Source organism: Chaetomium strumarium (genome assembly GCF_033439665.1).
Source record: "Chaetomium strumarium strain CBS 333.67 chromosome Unknown B0T15scaffold_5, whole genome shotgun sequence".
Taxonomy (NCBI): domain Eukaryota; kingdom Fungi; phylum Ascomycota; class Sordariomycetes; order Sordariales; family Chaetomiaceae; genus Chaetomium; species Chaetomium strumarium.
In genome coordinates, this window is record NW_026944433.1 from 2,706,383 (window position 1) to 2,721,907 (window position 15,525).

The window sequence follows — 15,525 nt, forward strand, 5'->3', positions numbered from 1 at the left end:
CTTGTCAAACAGGCACGATTAGGGCTCTCGCCAAAAAAGGGAGCAAATGGTGAATACCTGACAAGAACGGCGTCTTATGGCTGCGGTAATGTGCTTTGCTCCCAACATGGAGTTTCGGGTTTTCTCTATCCACCTTTTTCTTCATTGTACGAAGTGACGGGAACCCATGGGTATCGCGTACCCCAACGCCTCGATAAATCAAGCAGTCGAACATGCCTCCCTTGCACAAGCCATCGATCTCCCAGTTTCCCCTCAAGAAGCCTGCCATATCTATCTCCGATCGATATCAACCCTTAGGAACATGCCCATGTGCGGGATCCCTTCCTCCATCCACTTCCCCATCGCCTTATCTACCTGGAAGCCGCACCTCTCCCAGACGTTGACCGCGTCCTCCTGCGCATGGCAGCAAAACAGGCCCCTCCACCGCGGCAGCTCCCCGCCCTGCTCCATCCCCAATTGCTCGAACCCGCGCTCTGCCGGACTCGGGTCGAAGTGGGTTGGATTCTTCCGCATCCAGTCTACTGCCGTGAGCACCAGCTGCCGCGCGATGCCCCGGCCGCGGAAGTCCTTGAGCACGGCTAGCCGCCCGAGTTTGACGTACGGCTCCTGACCGTCGTGGAAATCTGTCGGGCGGTCGGTAGTGAAGGAGGGGACGGAGGAGGCCCGCCGGTGGTCTTGTTGTTGTTGTTGTTTCTGTTGGTCTGGGCTCGAGGCCTGCTGCGCGAGAGGCGCCCCCCCCTCACCGTGGGCTCCTTTCTCTTCCGGCTCGGTGTTGTCGCCGACTAACTCTCCGTCTACGTACACTCCCCCGTTGAGCGGGTGAGGCGGGTGGGGGAACGGGACGAGCCGGACGGTGCCGATCGGGACCGATCGGGTCTCGCTGCGCCGTGGCTGGATCACCTCGCCCGTCTCTGGGTCGGTGAGGGCGGGAGAAATGGTCTGGTTGACGGAGGCGTAGATCACCCAATGTGCAGACCGCGGGTCGTCCGAGTCATATTCGTTCTCGGCGGGGACTTTTTGTTCCTCGACGAAGACCTGGGTACGGACGGTCATGGCGTCGAGGAAGGTGCGCGGGATAGATGACCGGGCCGGTTGCTCGTCCGGCGGCACTCCGCGCTCCCATTGCAGAGGGGTGGGTTCAAGGAGAGAGATGAAGGGAGTGCCCATTGCGGCGGTGCTCCTGGTGGCTAATTGCCGTTTGGCTCGCTCTCGATTGTTGGGAAGGCTGCCGTTCAGGTAGCATCTAAATCCGGGGACTTGAAAAACCCAATCAACACGGATATCAGGGGTTGTAATTTGTAAGGGCGAACTGATTGGTAGAGTTTGACAATGTTCTCATAGGGTGCTTTCCATTGAGAAAGTGGGATTGCGGCGGCGGACAGCGGGCTGAATCAGAGGATGCACGGGGTGAAATATGGATGGGCAACGACAGATTCCCACGCCGCTTCTCGGGCAGACCGTTACTTCCGTGTTTATTTGGTCATGGTTCGGGCAACTGTCAAAATTGCGCGCGTCTTCGGGCATTGGGAGACTGCGGGGTATCATGCAGCCACTTCCAGCGGGGTAGGTACCCGGATTCCTCTTCATCCCTTCCTGAAACTGAGAAAGCGTCGACCTGCGTCCTTCACTGACCTTCAGGGCTCAGGTTGACTGCATCTTTTCCTCATTCAGCAGAGCTCGAACCCTGGCAGGGAACATTCCATTCTTTCGAGATGCCGGCCGTCGACAACGCCATAGAAGGCAAGCTTGCCTTAATCACCGGGGCCTCAGGAGGGTATCCATAAGTGGAAGCGGACGGGCCTCACTCACTGCTAACTCTGAATAGGATTGGAGCAGCTTGTGCTAGAGCACTGTACCTGCAGGGTGTAAACCTCGCCCTGACCTACTCCAGCAACAAGGAGAAGATACTGGCTCTCGAGGAAGAGCTCTGGGTCCTGCGTAATAACCAAGACCCCAGTGCCACCAACCCGGTCGTTTCCACCCACAAGGTCGATGTGGGCTCAGCTGACGACATACAACGACTGTTCAAGAGCATCAGGGAGCTGCATGGCAAAGACGGCCCGGAAATACTGGTGTCAAATGCCGGCTACGGCAAGAGGATCCCGGATATTGCTGACATCTCTATCGAAGAGTTCGACTACACCATCAGTATCAACCTGCGCGCCTCGTTTATCTTGTGCAAGCTGAGCATTCCACACATGACTGCCCAGCGATGGGGGCGCATCATCTTCGTGTCGTCACTGGCAGCGCATGGTGGCGGCATCAATGGGTGCCACTATGCCGCGAGCAAGGCCGGGCTGCACGGTCTGATGAAGAGTCTCGCTACGAAGCACGCCAAGGATGGCATCACGGTGAACGATGTTGCCCCGGCTATGATTGGTGAGACAGGCATGATACCGGATGAGAAGTTCGTCGAGGGCACGCCCGGTGATGTGAGAAATATTCCTGTTGGGAGACTGGGCACGCCGCGAGAGGTTGCCAATGTGGTGTTGATGTTCTGTCAAACGGGTTACCTGACGGGTCAGAGCGTGCTTCTGAGCGGTGGGCTTAAGTGAATTTGAAGTTGGTGGACGTTCGGGCACGAAGCTGATACCCAACGGTCACTAGACATTTAGCGAGGATGGCTTGATAGAGGCCATGCTGCCGGTATGGACTCGCTAGTCTCACCGGACGATAAACGCTAGAGACGTCCTCCATATCCCAGTGGTTGCGAGGTCTTGCCGCTCACTCCTTTCTATACCCCTTCAACCCTATGCTCCCATCCTCATGACGCAGAAGCAAGAACTGTAATAGAGACGTGATGTGGTATACTCACGGTCCTCCGCGTATGGCTGTTAACCGCACTACCTTTAATCCCTCTGATCGGGCCAGGAGTGCATACGTTCTTCCTCGGAGGAGGCCAAGCACAGCTGCGCATAAACCACACAACGGCAACCGAGCGCTGCGGGTAGTCACGGGTAGGGAGTGTTTGCCCGACCTGACTCGCGGACGTCCGCAACCTTCTAGACTCAGACGTAGGGGCCACAATGTTCTTTGCTGGTGTAGAAGCCCAGAGGTGTGCCCTACGTCAAAGTACAGCCGTAGCCATCACATATTCGCTGCGTTTCCATACGAGAAGAACTGGCCTCTCGGATGCGTCTCCGAGTTCTCCATATACCAACCCATGTGGGCGAAGCCGCCATGACAAGCCTTGATCCGTCCGACCCCCGGGGGGATGTACTTCTCGTGGCCCCTGCAAACAGCCGTTTTCCTATTGGTTGATTGCTACATATTCAACCCAAAGCGGCAAGCGATCACTTCGGTGGTTTCCGAGGTTCAACAACGACACCCAAACGACCGAGACGTGGTTGAAGAGACGGTGTCGTCTCTTTTCGCGCACCTTAACAGTTGGCTGAATTGCTCTCGCTGTCAACTATAACAAGTGTGTATTCTTGGACATCCCCTGCCAGGTAGTCTCTGAGAGGCATTATCTATCTCAGGTAGCCTTGAGTCATATGATATGTCCCGAACCCGAGGGTAGCTAAGATATCTACAACATTACCTATCTTCTTGGATGACAAACCTGCCGTCCAAAGGCAGCATTGCAGCTGCGATGACTTGCTACCCCCCCTGATTAATGTCGCCGTAATATTCATTCATATCCTCCCAAAAGTCGCCAAGTCCACTATCGCCGCCTCTTCCTTGCATCACAAACAAGACTTTGGGTATCTAACATACTCCTACTGCAAACATGCCCTTTTAACCTAGCCAATATTAGGAAAGCCTCATGCCCACTCTAGGAATCCGATGCCTGCCTTTCACTGTCACCTCCCCAAAAGCCGGCTTTCACCCGGCATCCCTCCCATCCACCTTGCGTTCCTTCCTTGGCCAGTCCGGGCAGATATCAATCTTCTCCCTCGGGAATAACAGCTCCAGCGCCAAGAAGATCAAGTAGTCCACGATCACACACATACAAAACAGCTTACCAGCCCAGATGCCACAGCCATAATATCGCTTCAGGCGGTCGATCAGCGCGAAGCTCTGCACTCCGGACCGCCCTCTCCTAGCGCTCCAGCTCCCCGCCCCATTAGCCGCATCGTACCCATAGAACTCCGCCTCGCTAATGGCGCCCGAGATGCCGTTATACACCCTTTCGGTGCGCATCGCGACGTTCGTCCACGAGTACATGCTCTTGACCTGCTCATGGAACAGTTCCGTGCGCACTTTGTTCGCGCGCAGGGCCGCGATGGCTTTCCCGGTTGCCGCTACCAGGTCGTCTTCCTCGGGCTTGGCGAAGACCGTCATGTGCGACGGCAGGACCTCGGGGATGCCGCCGACCTGGGTGCACACCACGTACAGCCCGCAGCTGGCGGCCTCTACGATCACCGTGCCGAAGGCCTCGGTGAGCGACGGGTGCAGATAGATGTGCCCGCGGACCATGACATCGCGGACCTCTTCGTGGCGGATGGGGCCGAGCATCTCGACGCGGTCCTGCAGCACGTTCTGCTCGATCATTTGCTCCAGGTCGATAGCTTTGGGGCCGTCCCCGGCGATGATAAAGCGTGTCTGCGGGTGGTTCTCGAGGATGCGGGGAATTGCAGCGGTTAGGAGGTCGGTACCCTTGTTGTAGAATAGGCGTGAGATCACCACGATGGTGATCATGTCGTGGGGCCCTAGGGGTCGGGCAGGCGGCGGATGGCCGCGGAACGAGCCGGATGAAACTTCGGCCGCATAGTCCAGGGGTTTGAAGTTCTCTGCGACGACGGCGTTGGGTATTACTGAGACCATCAGCGGGTCCAGAGACGCGCGTAATACGGTGTTTTCTTTACTGGCCAAGGTATTGGTGAGAGTCCGGCTACAGAAAGCTCGTTGACACTTACCATGTGTGGCTCACGCAGATGACGTGATCCACATCGCTGAGACTGAATTTCAGGATTTTGTTGGCAAATATGCTTGCAGCATCCGCAAAGCCAAAAAGAGAGTGATCCGTGTAGACGGTCCTCAGACCCATGGTCCTGGCGTGAAGGATGGCCTCATGGCATAAGCTGCTCAAACTGGCATGGCCATGCACAATGTCGATGCGCTCGCGCAGGACAATGTTGCGGAAGATAGGGAAGAATGAGAAGACCGTGGGAAAGCTAGCCGACCGGTACAGCACGAAAAAGGGAACGTGGTAGACTTTGAGGCCATTCGTGAGGTACCGCACACCAGTGCGGCCTTTGTAAGCGTGTGTGATGACAATGACCTTGTGGCCCCGGTCCCGCAGCTTGGACGAGAGCTGGTAGATGTGACTCTCAACACCACCCGGTTGCGGGAAGAAGAAGTCGCTCACCATGGCAATGTTGTATGTGGGCGCCATTGCTGCTGACTCGTTGAGCGCTCATTTTTCTGAAGTCAACAGTGGTTTAGGTCGTTGGGATGAGGAGGAACTTGGAGAGTTCTGCAGATCCAGGGCATGGATGCAAGTGCGTGTCCCTGGACAGGGGTAATGAGATGATCTTACACCGCCTCCCTCTTCAGGTTTAGGCCGCTGCTAGCCTGCCACCCCGCAGAAGCCCCCTTGCTGCAGGCCCCACTTCAATCGCCAAGTATCTGACGGACCCAGAATTTTTCTGCTCGAGATCCTGTCTCAAGAACCCAGATCCGGTAGTGGGCAAAACCTCGAGCGGACTTTCGTGATAATCCTCGAGAATGTACAACCGGTACATCCCTCCTCCGAAGGAGCACAGAGCATCAAACAATTCACAAACAATTCACCAAGCATCCACTCCCGCAGGAGTCTCCTCCTCAAAACCGTATACACGCTACATCCCCGGCCAGGTCCCCAAGGTGCCAGAGCCGCCAGTACCTGCACAACCCCAACGGATCGTATTCAACGATACCGACCTTAGTCCTGTCGATCACAGTGCGAAGAAGCGAGAAATAGACGATGAGCTTACGGATACGACAGAGGCGAAGAAGCCGAAGAAGTCAAAGTCCAAAAAGGCCAAGGAGGAGGCCGGCGGAGATGGAGGGGAAAGCGAGTTGAAGGAGTCAAAGTCCCGCAGACGGAAGAGGAGTGGAGCGGATCAGACTCGCCCTGCTCAACAACATGTTGTGGAGACCTCGGACATCGAAGAACGGGAACCGGAGCCGTCTGCTACCAACACCGAGCCGTCCACTGCCACCAAGGACGAACGGAAGCCAAAGCGGGAGAAGAAGAAGAAACGTAAAGCAGATGACCATATGAACCCCGATGGGACAGATGCCGAAGCCGACGAAGTCCATAAGAGGCATAGGTCTGTCTTTGAGAAGGTTCAAAAGGCTCTGCAAGCCAAGAACCGCACGAAAGACGTTGATGGCGAACTCAATGAGGATGGGCTTGATGAGGAGGCGGCTGAGGCAGAAGTCGAACATGGACTTGAGCCGTTGCCGCAACCGGACCCAGTTGTCGTTGATGAGTCGAAGTTGACGTACGAAACCCTGCCACCATGGCTTGCCTCTCCAATACGAGTCGCCCCCGACAGGACACAGCCATTTACAGAATTAGGCATTGCTCCGGAATCTTCGGAAGTCCTCGCATCAAGAGGGTTCAAGGATGCGTTTGCAGTACAAACTGCGGTGCTTCCCCTCCTCTTGCCTTCTCCCGACAGGCAAGGCGACGTAGTCGTCGCAGCACCGACAGGGTCTGGAAAGACACTGTCGTATGTGCTTCCCATGGTTCACGATATTAGCAAAGGTCGTGTTACTAGGTTACGGGCGCTCATCGTATTGCCAACAAGAGACCTCGTGCAACAGGTGCAGCTAGCCTGCGAAGCGTGTGCAGCCGCCTTTACGGTCAATGGAGGCAAGAGGGTCAAAATTGGAACGGCAATGGGCAACAGAGTCTTCAGGGAGGAGCAATCCGCGATAATGGCGGAGGAGCAGAGATATGATCCCCCGGGGTACGAGCGTTATCTGCAGAAGCAGAATAGCTTTGTCAACCTGGAGGACTCGGATGAGGAAGATGAAGGCCTTGACCTCAGGCGCTCTGAACCGCTCCCTTATCATGTTATTACCTATACTTCCAAAGTTGATATTCTCATCTGCACACCTGGACGGCTTGTGGAGCATATCATCAAAACGCCCGGGTTCACCCTCGATTACGTCCGTTGGCTGATTGTTGATGAGGCCGACAAATTGTTGGCGCAAGACTTTCAGCAATGGCTCGATATTGTGACGGAAAAACTGAGCATTGGGAAGCCCGGCGCCCGCGATTTCACTGGATCAAACAAGTCCGGTGTCCGCAAAGTCATTCTGAGCGCGACAATGACCCGAGATCTCAGTTTGCTGAACGGACTGAAGCTATTCCGGCCGAAACTGATAGTCGTCGAGGGCACAAAGGCAGGCGAGCAGAGTCTGCCAGGCCTCCTCAAGGAGTTCGCCATCAAAGTCCGCGAGCCGAGTCTGAAGCCACTGTACCTCGTCGATCTCTTGCGAAGCGAGCACATGACTGCCGTCAACCATGAAGACGCCGCAGATAGTGCCTCCGTGGGGTCCGAAACCAGGGACTCGGAGTCGTCCTCGGCAGATTCCGATTCCGATTCCGATTCGGACTCTGTCTCTGACTCTGGCTCCGATTCTGATTCATCCTCATCAGAGGACCACTATCCCCAACGGACCACGACCAAACCGTCGTCAGCCATTGGGAAGCAACCAGCTCTGTCAACAACAGTTCTAGTATTCACCAAATCTAACGAAGCCGCCCTGCGCCTCTCCCGCCTCCTGGCCCTTATCGACCCGGATTTAGCGCCCCTGATCGGCACCCTGACCTCATCAACTAAGACATCCCGCCGAACCCGCACTCTGCGCGCCTTTTCGCAGGGTAAGCTGCGCATCCTCGTGGCGTCCGACCTCGTGTCGCGCGGTATCGACCTCCTCAACCTGGAACACGTCATCAACTATGACCTGCCTATCAGTGAGACGTCGTATGTCCAGCGTGTGGGGCGGACGGCACGGGCGGGCAAGAGCGGGTGTGCGTGGACGCTCCTGGAACATGCCGAGGCGAGGCGATTCTGGAGGGATTTCGCTGGGGAAGGGAAAGGGGCTGTTACGAACATTGTGAGGGCGGGCAAGGTGGAGAGGGTGAGGATTGGCGGTGACAATGAGGATGGGGAGTTTGCGGAGGAGAGGATCAAGCAGTATGAGGCGGCTTTGGCGAGGCTCGCGAGGGAGGCTGCGGGCGGGAGCGGAGAGGCGACGAAGGAAAGAAACTGAGGGGTGGTTTGAGGCCATCATTCAGCAAGTCTTGGAGCTCACAGCGGCAGCGTCGGGCTGCGTGTAGCATATAAGTTGGGTTAAGAGAATTTGGATCAGGGATTGAGATGCGTTTATTAGGGGCTCGATCTTGCCAGCCCTCTGGAAGGGCCGGGTCTCGCATGGTTAGATCGATGTCCGAGGGACGAGGAAACGGGAGATGTCTCCGGCTCTTATGCGGCCCCACTTCGGTGTTGCTGGCCCGGACTGCCAGCCGCCCCGGTCGAACTCCAGATTAGGCTAGCTACCTTGTGATTTGGACCTGTACCTATTTGCGGAGTTCTAGCCGAACACATAGTGTAAATACATTGATCTGAACGTGTCATTTCTAAAACACTCTTTTACTTTCCATTATTCGATGGTTGCTGTGTCTTCACACAGGTGCCAAGCAGAACGTCTTGGCCATTAGTCAATCTGGTCCCAGCCAAGCCAATCCGGTCACGGAAACGGAGCAACGTTTGCCGATTCCAAGCAGACTTGATCATATCATTGGCCAAAGCTTTGTCCCGGCTTGGCCGTTACATAAACGGAACAAAGGTCCAATCCATCTCACCAGTTGTCCTTTTGGCAGAGAACAGCTTGCAGCTTGGACGAAGTGGTTGAAGCAGTGTCCGTGGCGCAAACACCGCTCACCCGCGACAAGGTCAGCAATTAAGGCCAGAATTTGTCCTGCACTAGCTGGGCTGACGGTCTTTATTGCCACGTCAACCTCTGTCCCTTTCTGCCTGCCAATTCTTAGATAATTGGTGTTCAATCTGCCAGGCGCTGTCACTGGCGGGGGAACTTGCCACACCGCAGTACCAGAAGACCCTTGCCTCGACACCCGACAACGACATTCCCCCCAACGCACGTACACACTCACACATACACACAGGGCGCCGTCTGGGACCGCCAGCCATGGCGCGAATACTACGCTCGCCACTGGCGCTCTTCCTCTCCACCATCTTCCTCTTCTCCGCGCACGTCCTAGCCGTCTCCGCCGTCGTCGGCATCGACCTCGGCACTGAGTACATTAAAGCCGCGCTGGTCAAGCCCGGCATCCCGCTCGAGATTGTGCTGACCAAGGACTCGCGCCGCAAAGAGATTTCCGCCGTCACCTTCAAGCCCGCGCCCCATGGCCCCAAGAAGGGTGCCTACCCGGAACGGGCCTATGGCTCGGACGCCATGGCCCTCGCCGCGCGCTTCCCCGGCGATGTCTACCCGAATCTGAAGACGCTTTTGGGCTTGCCGGTGGAGAGCGCCGAGGTGAAGGAGTATGCTAGGCGCCATCCTGCGTTGCAGGTGGTGGGGCACAAGCTCAGGGGCACGGCGGCGTTCAAGAGCGCGGGGGCGTTCACCGCCGAGGAGGAGGCGTTCATGGTGGAGGAGCTCCTCGCCATGGAGCTACGGAGTATCCGGGCCAATGCGGAGGCGTTGGCTGGGCATGGGAGTCCCGTGCGGTCGGCCGTGCTGACCGTGCCGCCGTTCTATACCACCGAGGAAAAGAGGGCGGTGGAGTTGGCGGCTGAGTTGGCGGGATTCAAGGTGTTGTCTCTGATCAGCGATGGGCTGGCCGTGGGGCTGCACTATGCGACCAGCAGACAGTTCCCGAACGTGAACCAGGGCGGGAAGCCCGAGTACCATATGGTTTTCGATATGGGCGCCGGCTCGACCAAGGCGACGGTGCTGAAGTTCCAGAGCAGGACGGTCAAGGACGTGGGCAAGTTGAACAAAACTGTGCAAGAAGTTCAGGTGATGGGCAGTGGATGGGATCGGACGCTAGGTGGGGACTCGCTCAACTATCTCATCGTGGACGACATGATTGCGCAGTTTGTTGGCTCGCCCAAGGCGAAACAGGCGGCTGTTGATGCCGAGAGCGTCAAAGCCCACGGCCGCACCATCGCGAAGCTCACCAAGGAGGCGGAACGGGTGAGGCATGTCCTCAGCGCCAACCAGAACACCCAGGCCAGCTTTGAGGGACTCTACGATGACGTCGACTTCAAGTATAAGATCAGCCGCAGCGAGTTCGAGGAGATGGCGGCCCGTCACGCCGAGAGAGTGGGCATGGCTGTCCAGAACGCCTTGACCGCCGCCGGCATCGAGCTGAAGGACCTTGACTCGGTCATCCTCCACGGCGGCGCCTCACGCACGCCTTTCGTCCAGAAGGAGCTTGAGAAGGTGGTTGGCGGCGCCGATAAGATCCGCACTAACGTCAACTCGGATGAAGCCGCCGTCTTTGGCGCTGGCTTCAGGGCGGCCGAGCTCAGCCCCAGCTTCCGCGTCAAGGAGATCCGGGTCGCTGAAGGCGCCACGTATCCCGCTGGCATGAAGTGGAAGACGGATGAAGGCAAGGAGAAGCACCAACGTTTATGGACTGCGACGTCTCATCTCGGTGCGGCTGCCAAGGAGGTCACCTTCACAAATCGTGAGGACTTCACGGTTACCTTCTACCAGACAGTCCCCGCCTCGGCCTCCGATGCTGGTTCGGTCGATGCCGAGACCAAGGTGCTTACGACCAAGAACTTGACTGCTTCGGTGGCGGAGCTGGTGGAGAAGCACAAGTGCGAGAAGAGCGATATCCGCCTCAAGATGGGCGCGCGCTTGGCGAGCGACAATGGAGAGGTCGAGGTGACCAAGGTCACAGTTGAGTGCGAGGCTGAGACGGCTGAGAAGGAGGGCTTCGTCGACGGTGTCAAGAATCTGTTTGGTTTCGGCAAGAAGGAACAGCAGCCCTTGAAGGGCGAGGAGTCCTCCGAGGAGGCCGGAGCCGAGACGTCCTCTTCGTCCTCTGCCGCCGAGAGCTCTGTTACCAGCGCCTCGGAGTCTAGCTCGACCTCGATCTCTGCTTCCGCTGCCGAGACAACCGAGTCCGCGGAGGTTAAGACCGCCACGAAGAAGAGAGAGCTTGTGGTTATCCCCGTCCAGTTTACGCTGGAGAAGGCTGGTGTTCCCCAGCTGTCCAAGGCGGACCTCACCGCTCCCAAGGACCGTCTGAAGGCTTTTGAGGCTTCGGATCGTGCCCGGAAACAGCGGGAAGAGGCACTCAACCAGCTCGAAGGATTCACTTACAAGGTCCGGGATCTCCTTGAAAATGAGAATTTCGTCAAGCATTCAACCGCCGAGGAGCGGGCGGTTTTGGAGAAGAAGAACAGCGAGATCGGCGACTGGCTGTACGGCGACGGCGCCGACGCCACCAAGGAGGAGCTCAAGGGCAAGCTGAAGGATCTACAAGCCATTGTCGGTCCGGTCCAGGAGCGGATTGAGGAAGCGTCCAAGCGGCCCGAGCTCGTCAAAGGCCTGCAGGAGGCGCTGAAGAACACCAATGAGTTCGTCGTCGACATCAAGAAGAAGATCGCCGACTATGAGGCGTTCCAGTCCGCCTTATCCACATCTACTACAAGCACAGAAATTTCTACCACTACCGCCACTCCCTCTTCCACCTCGGGAGACTTCGACGGCTTGGAGGACGACGCCAACGCCAGCACAACGACCGCCACGGTAGCGGACCCCATGGAAGAACTTGCCAAGGAACGCGGCCCCGTCCCGCCCCTTTACACGCTCGAGGACCTCAAAGAAAGCGAGGATCTCCACGCCTCCATCTCAGCCTGGCTCGAGGAGAAGCTGGCCGCCCAAGAAAAGCTGGGCGCGACGGATGACCCGGTGCTGCTGGTCAAGGACCTGACCGAGAAGCGCGAGAAGCTGGACAAGGCGGGCATGGATCTTGCCATGAAGGGGGTGCGGAACTTTGAGAAGCGGAAAACCTCCGGTGACAAGGACAAGAAGAAAGGGAATGCGAAGAAGGCGAAGAACGCATCGGGGACAGAATCGTCCGCCAAGCCGGCGCAGACCATCAAGTTGAAGCCCGGCGAGGACGGCAAGATGCCGTCGCAGGAGGAGATTGACGAGATGTTGAAGGAGTTCGTCAGGGAGGCGGAGGAGGCGAAACAGCAGGAGCAGCAGCAACAAGCACCGAAGGATGGAGAGGAGAAGGGCCATGACGAGCTATAAGATACAAGATACCTTATAGAAAGGGGTTTGATGCATTGGTATGGAGTTAGGGGCACATGTAGATACGATTTCTGTGTAGAAAAGGCTCCTGGAAAATATGAGTTTTGGCATGCATTTCTCGCCGCCGAACGACATGGTGTCCTGCTCCTGCTTGGTTAGGGCAAGTGAACCCATCTCGATGAATCGTTGTACAATACTGTGAGTAGATACAAAACCGTCAGGTTGTGTTGCCAGGGCAGCAGAAGGGTTACCTCAGCGGCTGTCGTGCCAGCCACCGTTGAGGTGATTCATAGGATGCCCGTTGAACTCGGAAGGAGCAGACAAGTAATCGTAATAATCTTTCATGACCCGCTTCAGCCAATTCAGGCCGTTCATACTGAGCTGTTCCTTCCTGTTGAAGGGGTCTGCGAAGCATCTTTGTCTTTCCAGGCAGATTCCTCGTTCTCTCAGCACATCTTGAGTCACTGGCTCAGCTACGCTTTTAGTGATTCAGTCCTTTACGGAACCACCGCATCCTAATTACGTGTTGACCGGGCTCAAGACGATTTATAGACTTTCCCTGCTGTGTTGTGGATGGTGCTGCTAGAACCTCCGAGAAAACATCAAGTACCCCGCGCACCTGAAGTAGAGCATCTCGTTGTTCCCTTCACCGGTTTCCTTCGAGTGTTAGCTAGTCTGAAGTTGTGAAGAAAGTCAGCCTATCAAGGTAGCGCAGTGCACCGAAGTTTTCCCTGGCTCTATCGACTTTTCAATACTTCAACTGCCACCTGGGATTGCTTTCTCCCTCTTCCTTTCTCTACTCCATCACGCATTTCCATCGTTTCCCTCTTCGCTCTTTGCCTCACCACAAGGTTCAAGTCGCTCGTCAAGGCTTCTCCCTTGCCATCACTGACTCGTCTCGCTTCGAGTATCACGGACATAGACGTTGCTGTCAAAGATGGCGGCCATTTCCTTTCTGGCTTTTCTTCTGTGTGGTCCCTTGGCCCAGGCTTTGCCGGCCACCATCGGCCATGGCACCCACGGTGCCAACATCGCTTCTCACTCCCTCAAGGTCGACGTGAAGACAAACCCCAAGTTCATGCCTAATGGCGTGGCTGCGTATGCCCATGCGCTCAAGAAATGGAGCTCCAAGGGCCCTGGTGAGCTGGCTCAGAGCCTTGCGGCCATGGGTGGAAGTAAGTGCAGCACAATCCTTCTGTTTAATCTATGAATGACTGACTGGCTGGTTGAATAGTTGGCGATGCCGGGGCCACTAGCGCCAGAGGCGATCGCGAGTTCCTTAGCCTTGTCGGCTTTGGCACGCCGGCCCAGTACCTGGATGTCTATGTGGACACCGGCTCTGCGGATGTGTAAGTCACGGTTGAGATCAGAAATGCTTGACAAGAAGGTGATAGGTACTGACGTGAAATGTTAGTTGGGTCTACTCGTCCCTGACAAAGCCCGAGCAAGTTGGTAATCATTCTACTTGGGTGATTCAACAGTCCACGACGGCGACTCCGGTTGAGAATGGCACTTGGACAGTCCAGTACTGTAAGTTGTCAAACAAGCACTTCTCTTCCCTTAACCTGCTCCATCAGCAAAGAACATACATCCCGTCACCATTGCAAACACTGAAAGTTACACACCAACTAACAGATCCCGGGAATTTCCAGCCGACGGCAGCGCCGCCTACGGTCAGGTCTTCACCGACTCTATCACCCTGGGCGACTTGACCATCGACAAGGCAACTATTGAAGCCGCTGTTTCCGTCTCGGACGAGTTCATCTTGGATGACGCCATCGACGGGCTCTTCGGCCTTGCCTACAACCTCCCCAACCGGGCGTCACCCGAGCAACCCACGGTGATGTCGGCGATGTTGCCCCAGCTGTCCAAGCCTCTCTTCACCGCCGACCTACGCCACAACTCCTCCAATGGCGCCTACACCTTCGGCTACATCGACGGCAGCCGATTCCTCTCCGACGCCGGCGAGCACGTGTTCTTCACCCCGCTGACGGCCAACTCCCAGTTCTGGCAGTTCGACTTCACCGGCCTGTACGTCGGCGGCACCAGCTCGGTGTTCAACAGCAGCTGGAGCGCCATCGCCGACACGGGCACGTCGCTGATGCTGCTCCACAGCGACCTGGCCAAGCTGTACTACGACGCCGTGCCCGGCGCCCAGTACAACGTCACCACGAGCAGCGGCGGCGGCGGCCTCTGGACCTACCCGTGCCAGACGCTGCCGGCGCTGCCCGACTTCGAGATCAGCTTCGCCAGCGGCTTTGCCGCCACCGTGCCGGGTCGGTACCTGAACTACTCGGTGTTCCCGTTCGCCGAGGGGATGTGCGTGGGCGGCCTGCAGGTGATGCCCGACGAGGACGAGCAGATCCTCGGTGCCGTCTTCTTGAAGTCGGTCTATGCCGTGTTTGATGCCGGTCAGGCACAGATTGGGTTTGCTAAGAAGGCGCTGGACTGAGTTGAGAGACTTGGAGAGAGAGGGTTTGCGTCTTGGAGTGGAGGATTTGTGATGAGTACCAGGTGGGTGAGCGTCCATTATCCCATATGGATTTGATATCTGCTCTTATGCTTCGTGGAGGCCATATTCGGCTATAAAGAGGTGGTTACATTAGCACACTTTCTTAATGGAATCGGAGCTGAGTGGACACGATCAGATCCTGCTGCTCGTTGTTATGTGCTCGTTGCTGTGTCGTTTTAAGGGAGTCGATTTCACGTGTCGTTGTGCCGGCTAATCGAAGCGGACATAATCTAGCATATGTGATGATGGTGCTCTGAAGTGCAGCAGCTTAGGTTGGATAGGTAGTATTGGTCGTCCCAATTCGCACCCTCCTTTCCAAATGTGACAAGACCACAGGGTTGCATCACCCGGCTCAGCTGGATGACAGAAGTGTACTTCATCTCAATAAACAAGCATGGGTGTTTCACTATCACCTTGGTAAGTTCCGTAGGTATAAACGTACGCTGACATTTATAGCAAGTGATATCCAAACATTCCATTTGGCAAATGCAAACTAACCCGGCCACAGAGCCTGCATTCCGAAATCGGATAACAGCCTCTTGCCTCGGGATGATTGCAATCAATCACAGATGCCACCCTTTCCTCCCATCGTCCCATCCTCCTATCATTACCGCTTGCTCTCGAGTGCAAAATCAAACGCTGCATGCAAATGGAACCCCGTGGTGCCACAGAAGAAAAAGCCCTTGGAAGCACAGTAGGAGAGGGTGCTGCGTGATAGGGACAGTTGCTGCCGAGAATGATGGCGCCGTTGCTGAGGCTATGAGGGCCAGGGT

The 15,525-nt window shown here is 56.4% G+C and overlaps 6 protein-coding genes across 6 annotated transcripts; 4 read left to right on the top strand and 2 right to left on the bottom strand.

Annotated features, from left to right (window-relative positions):
• Positions 1-94: 94 nt before the first annotated feature.
• On the bottom strand, positions 95-1,482 carry B0T15DRAFT_251592 (uncharacterized protein). Its single transcript, XM_062863186.1, has one exon. It carries the CDS (start codon positions 1,165-1,167, stop codon positions 271-273), a length of 897 nt encoding a protein of 298 aa, XP_062720497.1. The 5' UTR covers positions 1,168-1,482; the 3' UTR covers positions 95-270.
• On the top strand, positions 1,480-2,846 carry B0T15DRAFT_537390 (uncharacterized protein). The gene is made up of 2 exons (XM_062869611.1): positions 1,480-1,774; positions 1,826-2,846. Exons 1-2 carry the CDS (start codon positions 1,713-1,715, stop codon positions 2,553-2,555), a joined length of 792 nt encoding a protein of 263 aa, XP_062720498.1. The 5' UTR covers positions 1,480-1,712; the 3' UTR covers positions 2,556-2,846.
• Positions 2,847-3,400: 554 nt separating this feature from the next.
• On the bottom strand, positions 3,401-5,439 carry B0T15DRAFT_537397 (glycosyltransferase family 4 protein). The gene is made up of 2 exons (XM_062869612.1): positions 4,860-5,439; positions 3,401-4,807 (listed from the first exon to the last, which is right to left on the bottom strand). The coding sequence occupies exons 1-2, from the start codon at positions 5,336-5,338 to the stop codon at positions 3,826-3,828; spliced, it is 1,461 nt and encodes a 486-aa protein (XP_062720499.1). The 5' UTR covers positions 5,339-5,439; the 3' UTR covers positions 3,401-3,825.
• Positions 5,440-5,615: 176 nt separating this feature from the next.
• Positions 5,616-8,613, top strand: B0T15DRAFT_537400 (P-loop containing nucleoside triphosphate hydrolase protein). The gene has a single exon (XM_062869613.1). It carries the CDS (start codon positions 5,671-5,673, stop codon positions 8,212-8,214), a length of 2,544 nt encoding a protein of 847 aa, XP_062720500.1. The 5' UTR covers positions 5,616-5,670; the 3' UTR covers positions 8,215-8,613.
• Positions 8,614-9,003: 390 nt separating this feature from the next.
• Positions 9,004-12,364, top strand: B0T15DRAFT_251649 (Hsp70 protein-domain-containing protein). The gene has a single exon (XM_062863187.1). It carries the CDS (start codon positions 9,151-9,153, stop codon positions 12,238-12,240), a length of 3,090 nt encoding a protein of 1,029 aa, XP_062720501.1. The 5' UTR covers positions 9,004-9,150; the 3' UTR covers positions 12,241-12,364.
• Positions 12,365-12,858: 494 nt separating this feature from the next.
• B0T15DRAFT_537403 (aspartic peptidase domain-containing protein) lies at positions 12,859-15,039 on the top strand. The gene is made up of 4 exons (XM_062869614.1): positions 12,859-13,415; positions 13,475-13,589; positions 13,655-13,770; positions 13,893-15,039. The coding sequence occupies exons 1-4, from the start codon at positions 13,178-13,180 to the stop codon at positions 14,690-14,692; spliced, it is 1,269 nt and encodes a 422-aa protein (XP_062720502.1). The 5' UTR covers positions 12,859-13,177; the 3' UTR covers positions 14,693-15,039.
• The last annotated feature ends 486 nt before the right edge of the window (positions 15,040-15,525 follow it).

Excerpts from the sequence above, each read along its gene's own strand:
- B0T15DRAFT_251592 (XM_062863186.1), bottom strand. The coding sequence starts at position 1,167 with ATGGGCACTCCCTTCATCTCTCTCCTTGAACCCACCCCTCTGCAATGG.
- B0T15DRAFT_537390 (XM_062869611.1), top strand. The coding sequence starts at position 1,713 with ATGCCGGCCGTCGACAACGCCATAGAAGGCAAGCTTGCCTTAATCACC. Across the intron at positions 1,775-1,825 it reads ATCACCGGGGCCTCAGGAGG|GATTGGAGCAGCTTGTGCTA; the intron begins GTATCCATAAGT and ends AACTCTGAATAG.
- B0T15DRAFT_537397 (XM_062869612.1), bottom strand. The coding sequence starts at position 5,338 with ATGGCGCCCACATACAACATTGCCATGGTGAGCGACTTCTTCTTCCCG. Across the intron at positions 4,808-4,859 it reads ATCTGCGTGAGCCACACATG|TAAAGAAAACACCGTATTAC; the intron begins GTAAGTGTCAAC and ends TACCTTGGCCAG.
- B0T15DRAFT_537400 (XM_062869613.1), top strand. The coding sequence starts at position 5,671 with ATGTACAACCGGTACATCCCTCCTCCGAAGGAGCACAGAGCATCAAAC.
- B0T15DRAFT_251649 (XM_062863187.1), top strand. The coding sequence starts at position 9,151 with ATGGCGCGAATACTACGCTCGCCACTGGCGCTCTTCCTCTCCACCATC.
- B0T15DRAFT_537403 (XM_062869614.1), top strand. The coding sequence starts at position 13,178 with ATGGCGGCCATTTCCTTTCTGGCTTTTCTTCTGTGTGGTCCCTTGGCC. Across the intron at positions 13,416-13,474 it reads CCTTGCGGCCATGGGTGGAA|TTGGCGATGCCGGGGCCACT; the intron begins GTAAGTGCAGCA and ends CTGGTTGAATAG. Across the intron at positions 13,590-13,654 it reads GACACCGGCTCTGCGGATGT|TTGGGTCTACTCGTCCCTGA; the intron begins GTAAGTCACGGT and ends GTGAAATGTTAG.